Source organism: Chrysemys picta, chromosome 24, assembly GCF_011386835.1.
Source record: "Chrysemys picta bellii isolate R12L10 chromosome 24, ASM1138683v2, whole genome shotgun sequence".
Classification (NCBI taxonomy): Eukaryota; Metazoa; Chordata; order Testudines; family Emydidae; genus Chrysemys; species Chrysemys picta.
Window position 1 is genome coordinate 12,231,651 of NC_088814.1, and position 18,107 is coordinate 12,249,757.

An 18,107-nucleotide genomic window follows, 5' to 3' on the forward strand; every position below is an offset into this window, starting at 1 on the left:
TGTGAGGCTGTTTTGTCGCTTTGTTCCTGCCCTGCTGCTGCTCCTCACACGGCTCCTGTGCATCCTTAGAGCAGCCAGATCCTGGGTCCGTGGCTCTGTCCCCTTCCCCAGCCCTTCGGTCACTGCTGTGGGGTTTGGCTTTAACCCTGGGTCAGGCAGCGTCAGCGACAGCCCCCCGAGTTCCAGCCCCGCCTGGCAGAGCTGCTGTCGTTACACACATCTACATGAAAATGAACCAATTCAACTCAAGTTAGTTGTTAAATCAGTTTACTTACACCAGTGAAAACCCCAGTGTGGATGCACTTATTGTGGTGTGACGGAGGGTTATTTTAGTTTAGCTTTAGCCCATTAAGAATGGAAGCTAAACTAGAATCAACTCTTCCCTCAGGCCAACAGGTTCACCTCTACCCACTTGCATGGGTTGAAATAAATTGATTTTAAAAGCCAAGGCGCAAGAGAAGAAGGAATAACTTGTCTGACTCCTTACAACTCTTGCTTGGCATTTCTCCTTCTCTTTGCCTGGGCCTAGCTTCTGTAACGATAACGTTACACTAACAGAGCTTGTGGTATTTAATTCCTGTTCCCAGTGATGTTTATATTGGGAGCTAATAGCAGCCCCTCTATTTAGGCTGCCTGACCCTTTCCATAATAAAATCCTCTTGCAGTCTTTTCTTTGAGATGCTCTCACCCCACCATTGTTTGCAGTGGGTCATTGATATTTGGCCCTCAGGCTGGAGAATTGGCTTTTCTTTTTTTTTTCTTTTTTTTTTAATGGAGATATCCCATCTCCTAGGACTGGAAGGGACCTTGAAAGGTCATCGAGTCCAGCCCCCTGCCTTCACTAGCAGGACCAAGTACTGATTTTGCCCCAGATCCCTAAGTGGCCCCCTCAAGGATTGAACTGACAAACCTGGGTTTAGCAGGCCAATGCTCAAACCACTGAGCTATCCCTCCCCCCCGTCTTTGTTCTTTGTTCCTTGTTCCATCAGATTCCATTCAGATATTGCTTAGAAAGGAACCCCGAGGTTTCTACCTTTTTTCATTTAGGGACCCCTAAAACAGTTCAAATGGAGGTGCGGACCCCCTTGGAAATCTTAGATATAGTCTGCCGACTCCCACGGGGAGTCCCACGACTCCCACTGTTCTATGGGAACGACGGCCTTTCACGAACTCCTTAGACGTAGTTGGCCAGCCCCTGTTTGTCCTCGGGCCACAGGTGGAGAGAGAACCACTGACATAAACTGTTCAGAACAATCCCCATTTCCCCTCCGGCACTTGTGTTCCTGCCCGAATATCACTGAGCTCGAACCTCCCACAGTGCCGCCTCCTGCCGCCACCCCTAAAGCAGCAGCTCCAGCTCCTGTCCTGGGAACAAGTGGGAGCTGCTCTAGCAAGAGGTGTGGGCTTCCCTCACTGGGCACAGAACATGGCTCCAGCGGCCCATGGCACCTCTGGGCGATCACATGGAGCAGGACCTCCGTCCCACCCAGCCCACTGAGCCCAATAGCCCATCACCCACCCAGGACAACAACCTGCTCCTGCTGCCACTGAACATAATGCCGTGGCGCAAGGAGTAGCAGCCTGTGCTGAAGGTTCAAACACACAGAGGGACGTTGCACGCTCAGCACATACTGGACACTGCGGTGTGAAGCCTGGAGACGGAATTCAGTTGTGAATGTGTCAGTCCCAGGGCTGGCTCAGCACGACCTGAGCCTTGGAGACGCAGCTGAAATCCGCAGAGCAGATCAAACGGAGACAGCACAAGAGAGCAGTGGGTCCCTGCGCAGCCCCCGTGGGTTTGTGTCCCACCAGCTCTGTTTTCCCTTTACGGGGACCCTCTGCTCTGATTGTGGATCCCCCCAGGTTCCTGGAGTCTCTTCAGTCCGTGTGTGGAGGGGGAGGCACATGGGGATGGAGCCGTGTTCTCTAGGCCCTGTGGGGTCTCTCGTTAAACAGGAGGCTCCCAGGGCTGGGGGGCGAGGTGGGAGAGCCCACAGTGGAGGTGGTGAAGCCTGAGATACAGTTGGGCACGTGGGGCCTGTGGGGAGAAAGCCCTGGCGGACGGGAGATGTCTCAGGAGGGGGCAGCGTTCAAACCTGGCTGGACCCGGCTGGGTCGGGTTCTCTTGGCCCTGGCGTATTAGTGTCAGTTTCTGAGCTGAATCGTGTTTCTCTTATTTCCTGCCCATCCCCCGACTCGGGCCAGGTCCCGTCGGGTAAGTTCTTGTCCTCCCTGCTCTTTGCAGCTCCTCCCGAGCTGGCGTCATTGCTGCGTTTCGCTAACACGCCCTGAGGAGACTGGTCCAGACGTTGGGGCCCGACCCCATCCCTGGGGTGCAGACGAGCCCCCTCCCACCACCCTAACTAACAGCCGCCCAGGGGTTCTGTGTCAGCTCCGTTAGCAGCCTCCTGCCCCACACTTCCGCCTTGGGGATCTTCTCTCTCTTTGCTCTGGCCAGAAAGGCTGGAAGCGAACAGCCTCTGGGAGAGGGGCCCCTAGGAAGCAGGAAGGAGCTAAACCTGCCAACCCTCGGGGAGCAGCAGTGGGGCTGCTCTGGGGAGTCCATGGTGCTCTCTGTCTCTCAGGCCAGCGCTGTGTCGCTGTGACCCACATTCACCGAGTGCCCCACTCCCCCCTGCCACTCGCTTGGGCCCTCAATGGACATCATAGAACGTGGCTCCCCGTCATCTACCCAACAGTGATGGGCTCACGCTGGGCACTGCCAGGCGTTTCCTCATCGTGAGAGCCATTAGCCTGGTCAGCAGGGGGCGCTGAAGACCCATCCCCTGAGTCATTTCAATCCAGCCCTGGCAAAGCCCTGCACTGACCGGGGACAGGGCCGGGTCGGGAGGGGCAGGACACGCTGTCCCCAGTTGCTTGGTCCCAGCTCTGATTTCCGGGGGGCGAATGCTGCTCTGGGAGACGCTCCCGCAGCTGTGCCCAGCCCACACTGGGGCTGCGGAGCCTGTTTGGGTCGTTGGCTGGGGCTGTCTCGGGATGCCCAGCTGTGACCCAGGGCAAATTGGGGCTCTGTGATGCCAGGACTGGCCGTGACAGAGACCTGAGCTGTTCCACGGACGACGATCTAAGGGATACGGGCCCCAGGCCTGATGCCTGACGCTCACCCACTTCCTGAATCGCTCTCCCCCGGGCAGGGGCCTCCCACCACACCCCCGGCTTCACCAGCCCTAAAGAGCCCTGACTGCCTGGTGGGACTGAAATCCCTGTTACCTTTGAACCGTCCCAGGGAACAGGTAAATATTTGAGGGTAAACCAGCAAGGGGCAGTGACCTGGGGCCAGATCTCTGCATCCCTGGAGCTGACACCAAGCCAGGGCAAGCAGGCTGCAGCCTCAGTGTGTGTGTGTGAAGAGACCAGGGCTGTAGCATCCTCAGTGCAGATGCAATGTACAAAGACAAATATTCATAGCTTGATAGATTCCAAGGCCAGAAGAGAACATTGTGATCATCTAGTCTCACCTTCTGTATAACCCAGGCCAGGGAATTTCCCAAATATAATTCCTGGAGCAGATCTTTTAGAGAAACATCTAATCTTGATTTAAAAAATACCCTCACTGTTAAAAATGTACACCATATTTCCAGTATCGATTTGTCTCGCTTCAACTTCCAACCATTGGATTGTGTTAGACCTTCCTCTGCTAAATTAAAGAGCCTGTTATCTGTTATTTGTCACCCAGGTAGGTACGTATAGGCTGTAACCATAGCACCCCTTAGCCATCTCTGTGGTAAGCTAATAAATTGAGCACTTGAGGATATCACTATAACGCATGTTTCTAATCCTTTCGGTCATTCTCGTGGCTCTTCTCTGAACCCTCTCCAATTTATCCACATCTTTCTTGACCGATGGACACCGGAACTGGACACAGGATTCCAGCAGCGGTCACACCAGTGCAAATACTGTACAGAGGTAAAATCACCTCTCTGCTTCTATTCCAGATTCCCCTGTTTATGCATCCAAGGATCACATTAACCCCTTGGGCCACAGCATCACAGTGGGAGGCCATGTTCACCTCATCCATACACACCCCCAAAACTTTTTCAGTCATTGCTTCCCAGAATAGAGTCCCCCATCCTGTAAGTATGGCCTACGTGCTTTGTTCCTAGATGTGTACATTTACACTGAGCTACACTGAAACACATCTTGTTTGCCTGTTCTCAGCTTACCAAGTTATCCATAGAATTCTGTATCAGTTAGCTGCCCGCCCCCCCCCCGTTCCAGCATCCCGTCTGCATTATTGTTGATAATTCTGCCATTTGATTTGATAATGGACCAGTACCATTGTTAGGATTCATTTTGTTCCTAATATACTTTAAAAGCTCCTTCTTATTGTCCTTAACTCAGCTGGCCATAGATTTCTTCGTGTGTCATTTTGCTTCCCTTATCAAGTTTCTACAGTCCTGATTTATATTCATTTCTGTCAACTTCTCCTTTCTTCCCTTTGATATACATCATTTTAAAAAAAAATTCATAGTTGCTTTCATTTGCCCTCTGAGCCAGGTCAGTTTTTTAACCAGTTTGATTGATTGTGGCTTTTGAGACATCCAATAAAGTGTTCTTAAATAATTCCCAATTTTCATTCACATTTTTCTGATTAAATTTTTCTTCCCAGCTGGTTTGCCTCACAATTGTTTTCAGCTTTGTGAAACAGGCCCTTTCAACCACCGAGTGGAAATATTACTGGTCTGGACTTTAATCTGTTGGCACATTATAGATGTGATTGAGTCAGGATCACCTGTATCTAGGTTACCGTTCATGTTTAGCTCTGTGATCAGCTCCTCTTTATCTCTCAAGGCGAGGGCTCATATAGCACACTCCCCTGGAAGATGGAACACTTTCTGAGTTAGGAAAATATATAAGAAATTCCAAAGACATTTTAGTACTGGCAGCACCTAACCGCCAGCATGTGTCACTCACATTGAAATCCCCCAGGATCACACAGCTTTTTCTCCTACACTCTATAAAGAGCTGCATAAGGAGCCATTCATCCTGTTCCTTAGTGTGATTTGGTGATCTGCCCCAGACACCAGCTAACCCCCCATCTTGTGCTGTATCAGTTAAGACAGGGATCCATAACCATTCAAGATCATTTTCTCTCAAGTTGTCAGTGACTCGGAGACAAGTCTGAGACACTCTACTGACCATGTGCAAATGGCAATGTTCTTTACTTTACAACTTAGCCACATGGATCCATCGACATGGATTTTAATGGCGACAGGAAAAACCTTCTCTTCCCCTAGCACAATTCCCCTGCCAAATTTCAGTCTCAGGATCAAAAGCATGGAGGCGCTAGAACTCAACAAAATCCTCAGAAAAATGGATTGCCCTGGAAAAAACTACCTGTGTTAATGCCAACCCTGTTCTCAGAAATGGCTCGATTAGTTTTTGCTGAAAGTTTATGTGACGTTATTGACATAATCTGGGACCATATAGAACATGGTTGCAACCAAAGTCCTGTAGTGGCACCAAATCTTGTATAAAGGGGGTCAGATGAGGTGTCTAAGACAAGGTTAGGGTTTGCTGGTTATGATTATGCTGTCTATATGTGTGTGTCAGTTTTGTAGTTGAAGTTATGAATATTGGCTCTATACTGTCTGTATTTCAAACTTATGCTGTGCTTCTGGGTGACATCCCAGACAAGTTGGAGTTAGCTCTGCCTAGCCTGCTTGATGGCCCATTAAGGACTATCAGCTATACAATGGACCCATTGAGAGAAGGCAGATACGCCCTGTAACTCAGCAAAGTATGCAGGGATTTGCCCATGTGACTCCAGACTCTATTTTGCTGTAATTTTCCACAGTAAGAACAAAGAAGTGTTCTTACACCTGGAAAAGACTATATAAGGCTGATGCCTCGTCTCCATCTTGTCTTCAATCCTGCTTCTTACCTCTGGAGGGACTTTGGTACAAACGGAAGGTCTACACAAAGGATTGATGACCCATCCCAGCGGGGGATGTATTCCAGAGACTTGATTTGAACCTGCAGTTTATTCTATCTCTGCTGCAAGCCTGAACCAAGAACTTTGCCATTACTGTATGTAATTGATTCCATTTAACCAATTCTAACTCTCATCTCTATCTTTTTCCTTTTATGAATAAACCTTTAGATTTTAGATTCTTAAGGATTGGCAACAGCGTGATTTGTGGGTAAGCCCTGATTTGTATATTGACCTGGGTCTGGGGCTTGGTCCTATGGGATCAGGAGAACCTTTTTTCTTTTATTGGGGTATTGGTTTTCATAACCATTTGTCCCCATAACGAGTGGCACTGGTGGTGATACTGGGAAACTGGAGTGTCTAAGGGAATTGCTTGTGTGACTTGTGGTTAGCCAATGGGGTGAGACCCAAGTCCTCTTAGTCTGGCTGGTTTGGTTTGCCTTAGAGGCGGAAAAACCCCAGCCTTGGGCTGTGACTGCCCTGTTTTTAGCACTTTGTCCTGAATTGGCACTCTCAGTTGGGTCCCGCCAGAACCGCATTGTCACAGTTTACAAAAAAAATTCAACCCAAGGCAGAGCCTGAGCATGGAAAGTTCATCCCCGGCAGTCCCAGTGTGGGAACGTTGGAAGCGATCGTGAATGGGGGTTTCATGAGACATGCTCAGCAACCCCAATGTTCTTCTCATTTGCATTGCAGTTGTGGGGTCGCTGACATCACCCACTTTAACGAACTCATTTCTCAGCAAGCTCCTCCCCCCTGCTCCTGCCAGGGCTTCCCCAGCATCCCGGCTACTGCACCACCACCGACCCCAGAGGGGTCCCACCCCCTGCCGTGTAACCAATGCGAGGGGCCTCCTGGCTTGTCTGAGCCTTTGCCAGGCAGCATCCTCTGACTCAAGCTGCAACAACCTGTCAGAGCCTCGAATCCAGCAGCTGGGGGTGGTGGGTAAATATTGTCCTGGCTGCGTTCCCAGCCCCAGCCAGAGACCTGACACGACCCTTGTTTACCCCGGATCAAAGCGAAGCTCCGGCTCCAGAGTGTATATCAGGGCAGAGCAGGCTGGTCTCCAGCACAGAGCGTGGGAGAGAGGGAGGAAGAAGGACCCAGAGGGGGGTGACGAGTGTGTGTCCCCTTGTGCCTGCCCGTCTGCTGCACCCCAGGAATGGGGGCCCCAGTAACCCCGGCCTGCCTGCTGCTCCTCCTGCACCTCACAGCTGGGACGTCTGCAGAGCCGTAAGCCCTGTCCGTGTCTGTCTGTCTGTCCACGTGGTGGGCAGTGCGGGGTGGGGGTTGGAAGCAGCCGAGGGCACCGATGAGGGGGATGCTCGATCCAAAACTGATGGGACAGGTCTGTTCTGCCCTTGGAGCTCAGTCCTGACGCTGGGTCCCTCCTGGGCCCTCCTGGTCCTGCCCCTTCCAGTGGCGGGGGAGGTTGGCTCTGGTTAAGGCAGCGGCTTGGGGTGTGGAGAGCTGGGTTCAGTGGCCGGCTCTGCCACAAATGCCCTGTGCGCCCCCGGGCAGACACCGACCCTCTGAGAGCTCAGCTCCCCTCTGTACCATGGGGTGATGATCCTCTGCGACCGCCTGCTCCCGTCAGCCTGTCACCTCCTCGGGCCACGGCCTGTCTCTGCCTGCGGGTCTGTCTAGTCCCAGTGCAGGGGGCCCAGGCTGGGCTGAGCCTCTAGGCACCAGTGAAATAGAACAGTAATTACAGATGAACCCAGTGCGTTAAACGAACGTCTCAGCCAGAACCTGGGAGTGCCCCGAAGGTGCAAACGCCGAAGGGTTCCTGCGAGAGCGGGCGGAGGCCCCGGGGTGCAGAGTGGTCTGGGGGTGGGGTGGGGTTGTATCTAAGCCAGTAACTGGCTGCAAAGGGCTCAGGTGCTCAGTACAGCCCCAGACTAACCAGCCTACCCCCCGCTGTGCACAGGGGTCTCTGCTCACTCTCAGCGCCACTAGCTGCCCCCTCTGGGCAGACCGAGCAGCCGAGAGGCCGGGGATGATGGGGACTGAGCCCCTCACTGCACCTCGGGGCCCCTCCAGCTCCACGGGAGGCAGGCTGGGGCAGGGGAAGGAGCAGGGGGGCCTTGCTCTGTCCCTGCCCTATGGTTAGAGAAACGAATCAGCCTCCAGCACCATCGACCCAGCTCTGTCCCCAGCAGGAGGGACTCAGAAAGCAGGAGTCACCCTGGTCCTGGGGGAGACTCTGGGCTGTCCCCTCCCATCCCACTCCCCCACTGCCCATGGTGCTTTCCCCTCCCCAGGCACTATGTGGTGGTGAGCCCAGCCGTACTCTACCACCCGCACATGGGGACGGTGTCAGTTCATCTCAGCGACCTCAACGAGACCGTCCGCGTGAGCGTCCGGCTGGAGAGGGGGGATGGTCCCAGCAATATCACCCTGCTGGAGAGAGAGGTCCAGGAGCCCCGTCTGCATGAGAACGTGCGCTTCCAGGTGAGCCTCCACCCGCAACCATCGGCACAGCCCCGGGTACTGGCCACAGGTATGGAGCCCATCAGCCCCGGGTCTGCAGCCCCAGCCCAGCCTCAGGCCCCGGGCACAGCAGGGCTCAGGGGACTGGCCATGGGCACTGAGCTGGTCACTCAATGGGCAGCTGTAGCCACAGAACTCGAGCCCATCCCTCAGCAGTGACAGGCAGGGGGGAGCAGGGATGGGGTGGGGGCCACAGAGAGCCCCTGGCTTCCAACTCCATCGAACGCCCCAGGTTCATGCTCCCTCCCATTCAGGGCCCCCAGGCTGGGGACGGGGGTTCCTGTGGTTGGGGGGGGCTGAAACAGGGACCAGGGCCGGTGCAAGGATATTTTGCGCCCTAGGCGAAACTTCCACCTCGCCCCCACCCACCCCCCCAAAAAATAAATCACATACATTATACACAATACAAGGTCACAGAGTAACATGTTATAATTTATGCAGGCATAACACAGCAGCAGGGCTTAAAACTCAGACAGGGCCACCCAGAGGATTCAGGGGGCCTGGGGCAAAGCAATTTTGGGGGCCCCTTTCATAAAAAAAGTTGCAATTCTCTAGTAACATGTATTTGGAAATGTAAAAAATAACCAGTGAAATACATTCAAAAAATAATTCATAATCATTTGAAAATACACTAAATACATTATTTAAAAACATTAAAAGCTGTAATGGTATATATACATTTGCAATTACATAATGGGCTCTTGCTGGGTGATGGTTGGTGCCAATGGGCTGTCGCTGCCTGGGGGTCGTGCTGCTATTGCCCAGGGCTGGGTGGGGAGCTGGGCTCTGGGTTCGGGGGTGCCCGGCTCACAGGGGCTGGGCTCAGGGATGTGGGGAGATGGGGTTGGGGGGTGCCCAGCTCAGAGGGGCTGGGCTCGGAGCTGGGGGTCAGGGCTGTGTGGGGGATGGGGTCGGGGGGGTACCCGGCCCTGGCCCCTTACCATGCTGCTTACGACTTCTCCATACTCGTGGGGCAGGCGGAGCCTCTGACATACTCGTGCCTCAGGCAATTGCCCCACTCCCCCCCCCCCCCCCCCGGCATGGCCCTGCACTCAGATACCGGGCATGACAGAGGCTGGAGCAGAGAGAGGGGGGCACTGGGGCAGCTCAGCTCTGCAGGCTGCCGTCCTCTCCAGCCGCCCACGCACAAGGGGAGCAGGAGCAGGGACCAGCCAAGGACCAAGGGGGCAGGAGCACAGGCGCCTGAGGACGAGCTGTGTGGGGAAGCAACGCAGGGGCGTCGGGGTCCTCTTTCTTCCTCCGCTCCACCAGACCGCCGCCTGAGGCTCTTTTCTTCTCCGTGCCCCCCGCTGGGGCTGACCGTGTAGGCTGAGCCAGGAGGCAGCCGCCCCTTTCCTCCAGAAGCCCTGCTGAGTTGCGCCCGTCGCCGTCGCCGGGCTCGTGCCACCTGCCGTAAGCAGAGCTGCAGAGCTCTGCCCAGCCGCCGGTGCACCCGCCGGCAATGACAGGAATCACATGGGATGGAGCGGCCGCTGCACTGGGAGGGAGAGGGAGTCTGAACCGCTGGCAGGTAGCCCAGCAGTTCCCCTGAGTCAGCGCGCCACTGGCAGCCCAGCGGTTCCCCTGTGTCCGCGTGCCACCGGCAGCCCAGCGGTTCCCCTGTGTCCGCGTGCCACCGGCAGCCCAGCGGTTCCCCTGAGTCAGCGCGTCACTGGCAGGGGAACCCATGGGCTGCCGGCGGTGCGTGGACACAGGGGAACTCCTGGGTTGCCTGCTGGCGGCTCAGACTCTCTCCCTCCCAGCGCAGCGGCCGCTGGACCGCTTTAAAAAAAAATTGGGGGCGCCGCTTTTTGTCACCCCCAAATCTTGGCGTCCTAGGCAACTGCCTAGTTGGCCTAAATGGAAGCACCGGCCCTGACGGGGACTCACAAACTACCACTCCCCCCCCCCCCCCCCCATGCGATAGCGGGTCTGCACCATGACCGGCCCATTACTGGCCGCTGTGGCCTTGCTGGGGGTCCCCGTGTGCAGGTTCCAGCCCCGTCCGGGGGGCAGCAGGAAGTGGCAGAGCTGCACGTCTCGATCCGGGGAGATGCCCTGCAGTTCTCTGAGCGGAAGAAAGTGCTGCTGTGGGCGCTGCAGCCCAGGACCTTTGTGCAGACAGACAAGGCCGTCTACAAGCCGGGACAGACAGGTGAGAGGGCAGGAGCTGCTGGATGGAGTTTCCTGGGGCCCCAGGCCCTTGGGATGGACTCCTGGGCTCTGGGGATGGGATGGGGGCCTAGCGAGGGACTCAGGACTCTATAGGCCCCTGTCTGCACCCAGCACCAAGGAGCCCAAAGCCTGAGGCCTGTTTGGGGGCCTGTCTGGAGCCAAGTGGGGGTCTGAGCCCGTCCTCCTTGATGGCACAGACACTGCAGGGGGCACTCCTCTGGCTGAGCTCCATGGACAGCAGGTATCACAGGCTGGGGGACAGTAACCTTCCCCAAACAGCCCTGCATGGCCCCACCCACGCTTCGTCCCCAGGACCCCTCCTGCTCCCTGCCAGCGCTCTGCGGCTCTTCCCTCATGGCCGGGGCCTGCGATCAGGGACTCCAGGCGGCTGGAGCTGGTGCTTGGCCTCCCAGCGCTCCAGAGCTGGGGCTACTGAAGGCTGCACTGCCCGACGAGCACTGCGGGACGGGTTGGCAGGCGTCTGGTTTTCGAGCGGAAGGCCCAGTCAAAAAGGGACCCTGGTGGCTCCAGTAAGCACTGTGACCGGGCCATTTAAAGTTCAGGTTGTGGCGCAGCAGGGTTAAGGCAGGCTCCCTGCTTGCCCTAGCTCCACACAGCTCCCTGGAGGCAGCCACTGGGCACAGCTCCACACAGCTCCATGTGCTCCCCCACCCTCAGCACCGGCTCCGCAGCTCCCTTTGCATGGAAACTGCAACCAATGAGAGTTGTGGGGGCGGTGCCTGGGGGGGTGGGGGGTGGGCAGCGTGCACTGCACAGAGCTGCCTGGACGCCCCTCCATTTAGCCCAGGGGTGGGCAAACTTTTTGACCTGTGGGCCACAGCTGTGTGGGAAAATTGTATGCAGAGCCATGGATGTAGGGCTGTGGAAGGGGGTTGGGATGTGGGAGTGAGGGCAGGGTGTGGGAGGGGCTCCGGGCAGGGTGTTGGGGTATAGGCGGGATGAGGCAGGGGTTCAGAACAGGGGGTTGGGGTGCAGGAGGTGTTTGGCAGGGGGTTCAAGGCAGGAGGTTAGGGGGCTCAGGGCAGGGGGTTTGGGTGTGGGGTGCAGGAGGGGTGTGGACTCCGCCCTGGCGCCACTTACCTCAAGCGGCTTAAGGGTGGCAGTAGAACTAAGGCAGGCTCCCTGTCTGCCCTGCCCCCGTGCTGCTCCCGGAAGTGGCCAGCATGTCTGGCAGTGGCTCCTGGGGGTGGGGTGGGGCAGGCAGCTCCGCCGCGCGCTGCCCTCACCTGTGGGTACCACCCTCAAATCTCCCATTGGCCGCGGTTCCCCTTTCCCAGCCAATGGGAGCTCCGGGGGTTGGGGCTCTGGGGGCTGCACCACCTGCATAGCGCTCTGGGGCTGTGGGCTGCATCGCTCGCCTGTCCAGCGCTTCAGGGTGGAGGCTCTCAGGCAGCCTAGGGCTGGGGCGAGGGAGGGGGCATTTGCGGAGGGGTGGGAGGTAGGGCTCTAGCCTCTGGCGGGGGCAAGAGGGCAGGAGGGGGCGGAACTTCCGGCAGAAGGGGCTGGGCAGAGCGGGCCGGGGACAAGCCTCACACATGTCGCCCATGCTGAACGCCCCTCCAGCCACGCAGGTCAGGGCCGCGGGAGGAAGCGTGGGGAAGCTGGCACTGCACTGCCCGGGCTGGGCCCATTCTGCAGGTTCACAGAGGCCGTCAGTGCCCAGGGCGTCCGGCTTGCACCTTCCCCAGCTGGGAATTCACTCAGACAAACCAAGCCAGGGCTGATTCCTGCCTCTGCTTCTGCTCCTTTCCAGTGAAGTTTCGAATTGTCAGTTTGGACAAAGACTTCGTTCCCAGTACCCGGAAGGTGAGAGCTGGGGGTGTGGGGTGGGGGGCAGGGTACCAGGCCCTGGTGCACTGGACACAGTAGGTTTGTCTACACCAGGCAGGCCATTCATCCGGTTTGAGATCGGAATGTTCTCTTCTTGGGTGGTTTGCCCCGTCCAGTGCTTGTGTCTGGTATTGGATGAGGGGCGCCATTTGGAAGAGTGCACTGCTCCGGCCCTGCTGGCGTGAACTCACACACACTGAGTGTGCGAGGTCACGCCAGCGGGGACAGGCCCACGCCATTCCTGGAAGTACCAGGATCTCCGGTATTCTGGGAATGCCTCAGCGGCCACCCTGGTCTATAACAGCATTTCTCAAACTGGAGTCCGTGGACCCCTAGGGGTCCCCGATTGAACTCCAGAGGATCCGCAGGCCCTACTCATCAATTCCTCCCTCCTCTTCCCTACCTCTATCTCCCGGAGGCTACTGAAGCCAAACCGGGAGATTTTAGGAGCTAAAAGTCTGGTCAGCGTTGCAGCGGGGCTAAGGCAGGCTCCCTACCTGCCCTGGCTCCGTGCCGCTCCTGGAAGCAGACAGCACATCCCCGGTGGGGAGGCAGAGGATGTCACGGAGTCCCTGGGCAATTCTTTGGAACTTCTCCCCACAAAGCCAGTCAGGACTTTCGGGAGCCTCCTCTCCCATGGAGCAGACTGTCTTCAGGGCAGGAAGCTGACATGGCTTCACTTTCATGGGTCTGACCTTGGAGCATTTAGCATATGCCCTCCGTGCACTTCCCACAGCGAGTCTGCCCAGGCAGGGTCCTGGGGAAGCCAGAGGTCCTGCACGCACCCCCACTTCGCAGTCAGACGTGACTCTTAGCCAGCCAATTAAACAGAGGTTTATTAGATGACAGGAACACGGTCTAAAACAGAGCTTGTAAGGTACAACGAACGGGACCCCTCAGCCAGGTCCATTCTGGGGCCCAGCGAGCCAGATAACCCCGTCTGCCCTCACTTCCCGTCCCCAGCCAGCTCCAAACTGAAACCCCCTCCAGCCCCCCCTTCTCTGCTGAGTTCCTTTCCCGGGCCAGGAGGTCACCTGATCTCTTTGTTCTCCCACACCTTTAGCATCCCCTTGCATGGGGAAAGGGCCTGGCCATTAGTTGCCAGGTGACAGAAACTGAGGCACCCACACAGTATTCAGAGGAAACATTAAGAACAGTCCCACTTTGTCACAGAGGGTCTCTGCGCGTGTCCCCGCCCTGAGCGCTAACGTATGAGAACCGCAGGTCTTCACTGCTGCGGGGGGCAAGTCTCCCAGGGCAGATTAACAGCCTTGCAGTAGCAGGGCTTGTGCTGGCCTGCTGAAAACAGCCGTGTGGAGCAGCCCCCTGAGCTACAGAGCCTAGCGCCTTGGGCAGTGGCCTCTGTTGTTTGCAGTCTCTTTACTGCGCAGAGAGGGTTGATTGCACATTGCATGGAGCCAGAATGAGGGCGCTGGGCACCCACTGGCATTAGTGCAGTCTGTGATTGGCTGTGGATGCCAGCCCCCTCTCCCGGGATGACAGTCATTAGCACCTTTCAGCCTAACCGTGCTGTGCGCTCTGAGTGACGTGGCAGAATCGGGCCCAGTGTGGAAATACAGATTGACAACTCCCCTCCCAGCCATCTCGCTCAGGCACTGGCTGCAACGCAGACCCCCGGCCCTTAGGCTGCCCCTTGACAGAGACCCCAGCATCTCGCCCTGCTCCTCCACGCACACACCAGCCACCCACTGCCCTGTCTCCGCCAACGCAGGAGGGGGACATGGGAGGTGCAAGGTCTCCAGCCTCAAGGGCTCCCCTTCCTGTCCCTGCTCTCTCGGTCACCCCCGCTGCTGTCTGCATGATCCCCCATGGCCCCAGAGATACCCCGGCCCTGGGGAGGTCACAGGCAGCCCCGTGGGCAGTGGGGGGTGTTTCCCATCCCTCTAACCAGCCATCTCCTGTCTATTTGCTTTGCAGCTGCCTCTGGTGACCGTGCAGGTCAGTCTGTGCCTCTCCAGCCTCCTCCTCTTCCTGTCCGGCTCATCCGAGGGCCCCCGGAGGTGTTCAGTCGTGGGGATCCCAGAGGAGTCTGGGCTGTGACCACAGTGTCCAGCAATCCAGCCCTTGACCCCCCTGCCCTGCTGTGGGGGTGCAAAGGGTCCCAGAGCACAGGGCGTTTCTGGGCTGGGCCCCATGGGGGGCAGGGAGGGGACATTTGTGCCATCGGGTTACGTCCTCCCCACCCCGAGTTTGCAGCATCTGGGGTTGTCTGTCCGGGAGGCAGGTGTGTTTGGGTTTGGCTGGGATCCCCGCCTGAGTCGCTCACCCCGAATGTTCCCAACCCCCGAACTCTGGGTCAGGCAGTGACTTGATCAGGCCAGTGGGGAACTCAGCGGGAAGCTCTCTTGGGAGCCTGATGGGGGAAGGGCGGGGGGGAGGGAGGATCTCTGGGAGCTGCAGGGGCAGAGGGGAGAGATGGAGGTTTGGGGAGGCTGCGTGGCGGGAGGGGGGCAGGGAACATACCCACAGAGGCGTAGCACTGAGATGGAAACGTTCCCTATGGCAAGTTCCCTGGGCTTTGTCCAGGCTGGAGATGGGGTGTCCCTCGGGAGCCTGTTCCCCGCAGGGGCGGTGCCCTCGGGTCAGGGCTGAGGGGCGCTGGCAGGGGCCCCCTTACCCAGCGGCTGCCCGGCGGTGCCTGCTCCAGGCTACGGAGAAGGATTTGAGCCCCCGGCCGTCAATCCAGCCCCCGTCGGCAGCACGAGGCACTCGGGGGCTGCCGGGGACGAGCCGTGTGTGGGGGCAGCGGCTGAACAGGGCGTGTCCATGTGCCAGGATCCCAGCGGGAACCGCATCGCCCAGTGGCGAGATGTGACTCCGCAGCAGGGCATCGTGGATCTGTCCCTCCTGCTATCTGCAGAGCCGGCCGTGGGGACGTACGCCATCGAGGCGCAGGGGACAAGGCACTCATTCAGCGTGGGTCCAGGTCAGCGACCGAAGCCGCGACTCTGGCACGTGGGGAGGGAGGGGAATTCCTGAGTCTCCCTGGGGCACAGTGTCCGTGGGTCTCTGTCAGCGGGTCCCTGGGAGCTCAGACCCCTGGGACTGGCCCAGCCAGCTCCAAACTCTCCTGGGCCTCAGCCACCCCATGGCCACTCCTCCTACAATAGGGCCCTGTGGGAGGGGGAATTCAGCCTCCCTGGCCCACCCCAGCCCTGCCCCACTCTGCTCTAGAGCCCTGGGGGAGGTCTCAGGTCAGCGCCACTGCAGTGACGCAGAGCCGGGGATTTCAGTATGGCTGGCCCCAGTCATGTCACAATCATGAGTCAAAATCCAAAATGGTGAGGTTTATTTTGAAACATTGTTTCTTCTTCGAGTGCTTGCTCATATCGATTCCAATTAGGTGTGTGCGCGCCGCGTGCACGATCGTCGGAGAAGTTTTCTACCCTAGCAACATCCGGTGGGTCGGCTGTGGAGCCCCCTGGAGTGGCGCCTTCATGGCGCTGAATATATACCGCAGCTGACCCAGCGCCCCCTCAGTTCCTTCTTACCGCCCGTGACGGTCGTTGGAACTGTGGAGCGCGGCATAGCTGTTCTCCACTCTCCTAGCTTACCCGTTGTTTCTTGTAGATAGTTGTTAATTGTGTTCTTTAGATTAGTAGTTGTTAATAGTTATAAATAGTTTTTGTAGTTAGCGGGGGCTAAGGGGGCTATTATCCCCCCCCCCCCCCCCCCCCGCGCACAGTCGGGCTCATGCCCAAGGCTCCCGGCTTTAAGCTGTGCGCAACATGTGCTAGGCCTATGCCAACGGGAGACCCCCATGACTCTTGTTTGAAGTGCTTAGGGGAGTCTCACCAAACGGACAAGTGCAAGATTTGCAAGGCTTTCAGGCCAAGGATGAAAAGGGAGCGGGATTTCAGACTTAAGCAGCTCCTCATGGAGGCGGCACTTAGCCCGGATCCTCCTTCGGCGCGCCAGGTTCTGGCACCGAGCGCCTCGGTGCGTAGCACCCCAGCGGCACCGTCCGGTACTGCACTGCGGACAGACGCGGGGAAGGCGCCTCGGCACCGTCCTCCCTCGGCACCGCGTCCACCTCAAGCCCCTCGGCACCGGTCCCTGTCTCCGGGACATAAAAGGCCCCGTAAGACTCAGGACGCTGCTGTCCTTCAGGCACCGGCTCCCCCCGCGGGGGTAGAGCCATGCCCGGCTTCCGAACGCCAGAAGGTGCAAGGATCATCGGCACCATTGACTCTGGCACCGGGGGTGGAGCCATTGAGTCCGGCGCGAACTGGCTCACCGCCTCATCAAGTGGTGGAGCCCTGTCTCCCTTCCACACCGGAGACGTTCGCCACGGCGAGAGACCTCATTGCACTCACAGAGCCGGCGCTTTCTCAACCTGCGGCACCGCTTCGTACAGTACAGTCCAGGGGCAAGCCTACCTTGATACGCCCGCCGTCTCCGGGCGTGGACTCACGGCACCGCTCCCGTTCTCGGAGCAGGTCTCGACGCCGTTCGCAGTCCCGGCACCGATCTCCATCTCGGCATAGGTCGTACTCGCAGCACAGATCTACCTCCCGGCACCGGTCTTCTCGGCACTGACTTGAGCACCGGTACCGGTCGGAGTCAAGGCGCAGCTCCCGGCACCGGTATGAGCGCCTCTCACAGTCGCGAAGCCGCTCCCGGCACCGAGTTTACAGACCGTCTTCGTCATCCAGATCCGGGTCCCGGTACCGACATGGACATCGGCACCGTTCTCAGTCCTGGTACCGTTCACCAGCACCACGCAGAGGTCACTCGCCGTTGGGTCGGCACCGCTCAGCACCGTACCAGGACGATTCTCTGCACCCACGCTTGGCACCGCCCTGGCCCTCGAGATCGGCGTCTCACTCGTCTGAAGGGGCCCCCCGTTCAACGTACCCTGCTCAGGGTCAAGCTGCAGACGACTTGGGTCATTGGCAGGAGGGGGCAGAAAACCTGCGACAAGACCCTACGCATTGGTCTTTCTGGACCCCTTGGGCGTATCACCAGGCTCAAGGGGCTCCACTAGCGACCTCTCGCTCGGCTCACTCTGAGCCCAGGGCTCCTGAGGCCACCATCTCCCGTCCTCCCCCAGGGGGTATGGAGGCTTTGGCCCCGACGCCCACCCAGGAGACAGACCCTGGTGCAGGGGATCCTGCACCTCCGAGTCCCGTGGAGCTGGACCCCCACACAGGTCCTTTACCCCCTGAAGCGTCGTCCTCATCTTCCCCAGATGAGGCAGTGGCAGGTACAACACCCGCAGGCCCACCTCCTATAGATCTTCGTGCCCACCAAGACTTGTTACGTAGGGTGGCACGAAATATGGACTTACAGGCCGAGGAGATAGTGGAGGTGCAGGACCCGGTGGTGAGCATCCTTTCATCGGATGTCCCAACCCGGGTGGCGTCACCTATTATCAGAACAATTCAGGCTAACGCTACGGCCATATGGCAAACCCCGGCCTCCATCCTTCCCGCTGCCAGGGGTGTAGAGAGGAAGTACTTTGTTCCTTCCAAAGACTATGAGTACCTCTACACACATCCCCCACCGTGTTCACTGGTAGTCTCATCAGTGAACGCCAGAGAGCGCCATGGCCAGCAGGCAGCAGCGCCCAAATCAAAGGACGCTAAGCGCTTTGATTTGTTTGGACGCAAGG

The 18,107-nt window shown here is 57.9% G+C and overlaps 1 protein-coding gene across 1 annotated transcript in view; it reads left to right on the plus strand.

Annotated features, from left to right (window-relative positions):
* The first annotated feature begins 6,953 nt into the window (after positions 1-6,953).
* LOC101952392 (alpha-2-macroglobulin-like protein 1) overlaps positions 6,954-18,107 on the plus strand; it is a 99,116-nt gene continuing 87,962 nt past the window's right edge. The window contains exons 1-6 of the mRNA XM_065577453.1: positions 6,954-7,186; positions 8,218-8,407; positions 10,439-10,601; positions 12,396-12,448; positions 14,411-14,431; positions 15,269-15,419. Coding sequence (XP_065433525.1) covers positions 7,116-7,186; positions 8,218-8,407; positions 10,439-10,601; positions 12,396-12,448; positions 14,411-14,431; positions 15,269-15,419 — 649 coding nt within the window. The 5' untranslated portion in view covers positions 6,954-7,115. The remainder of the gene's footprint in view (positions 7,187-8,217; positions 8,408-10,438; positions 10,602-12,395; positions 12,449-14,410; positions 14,432-15,268; positions 15,420-18,107) is intronic.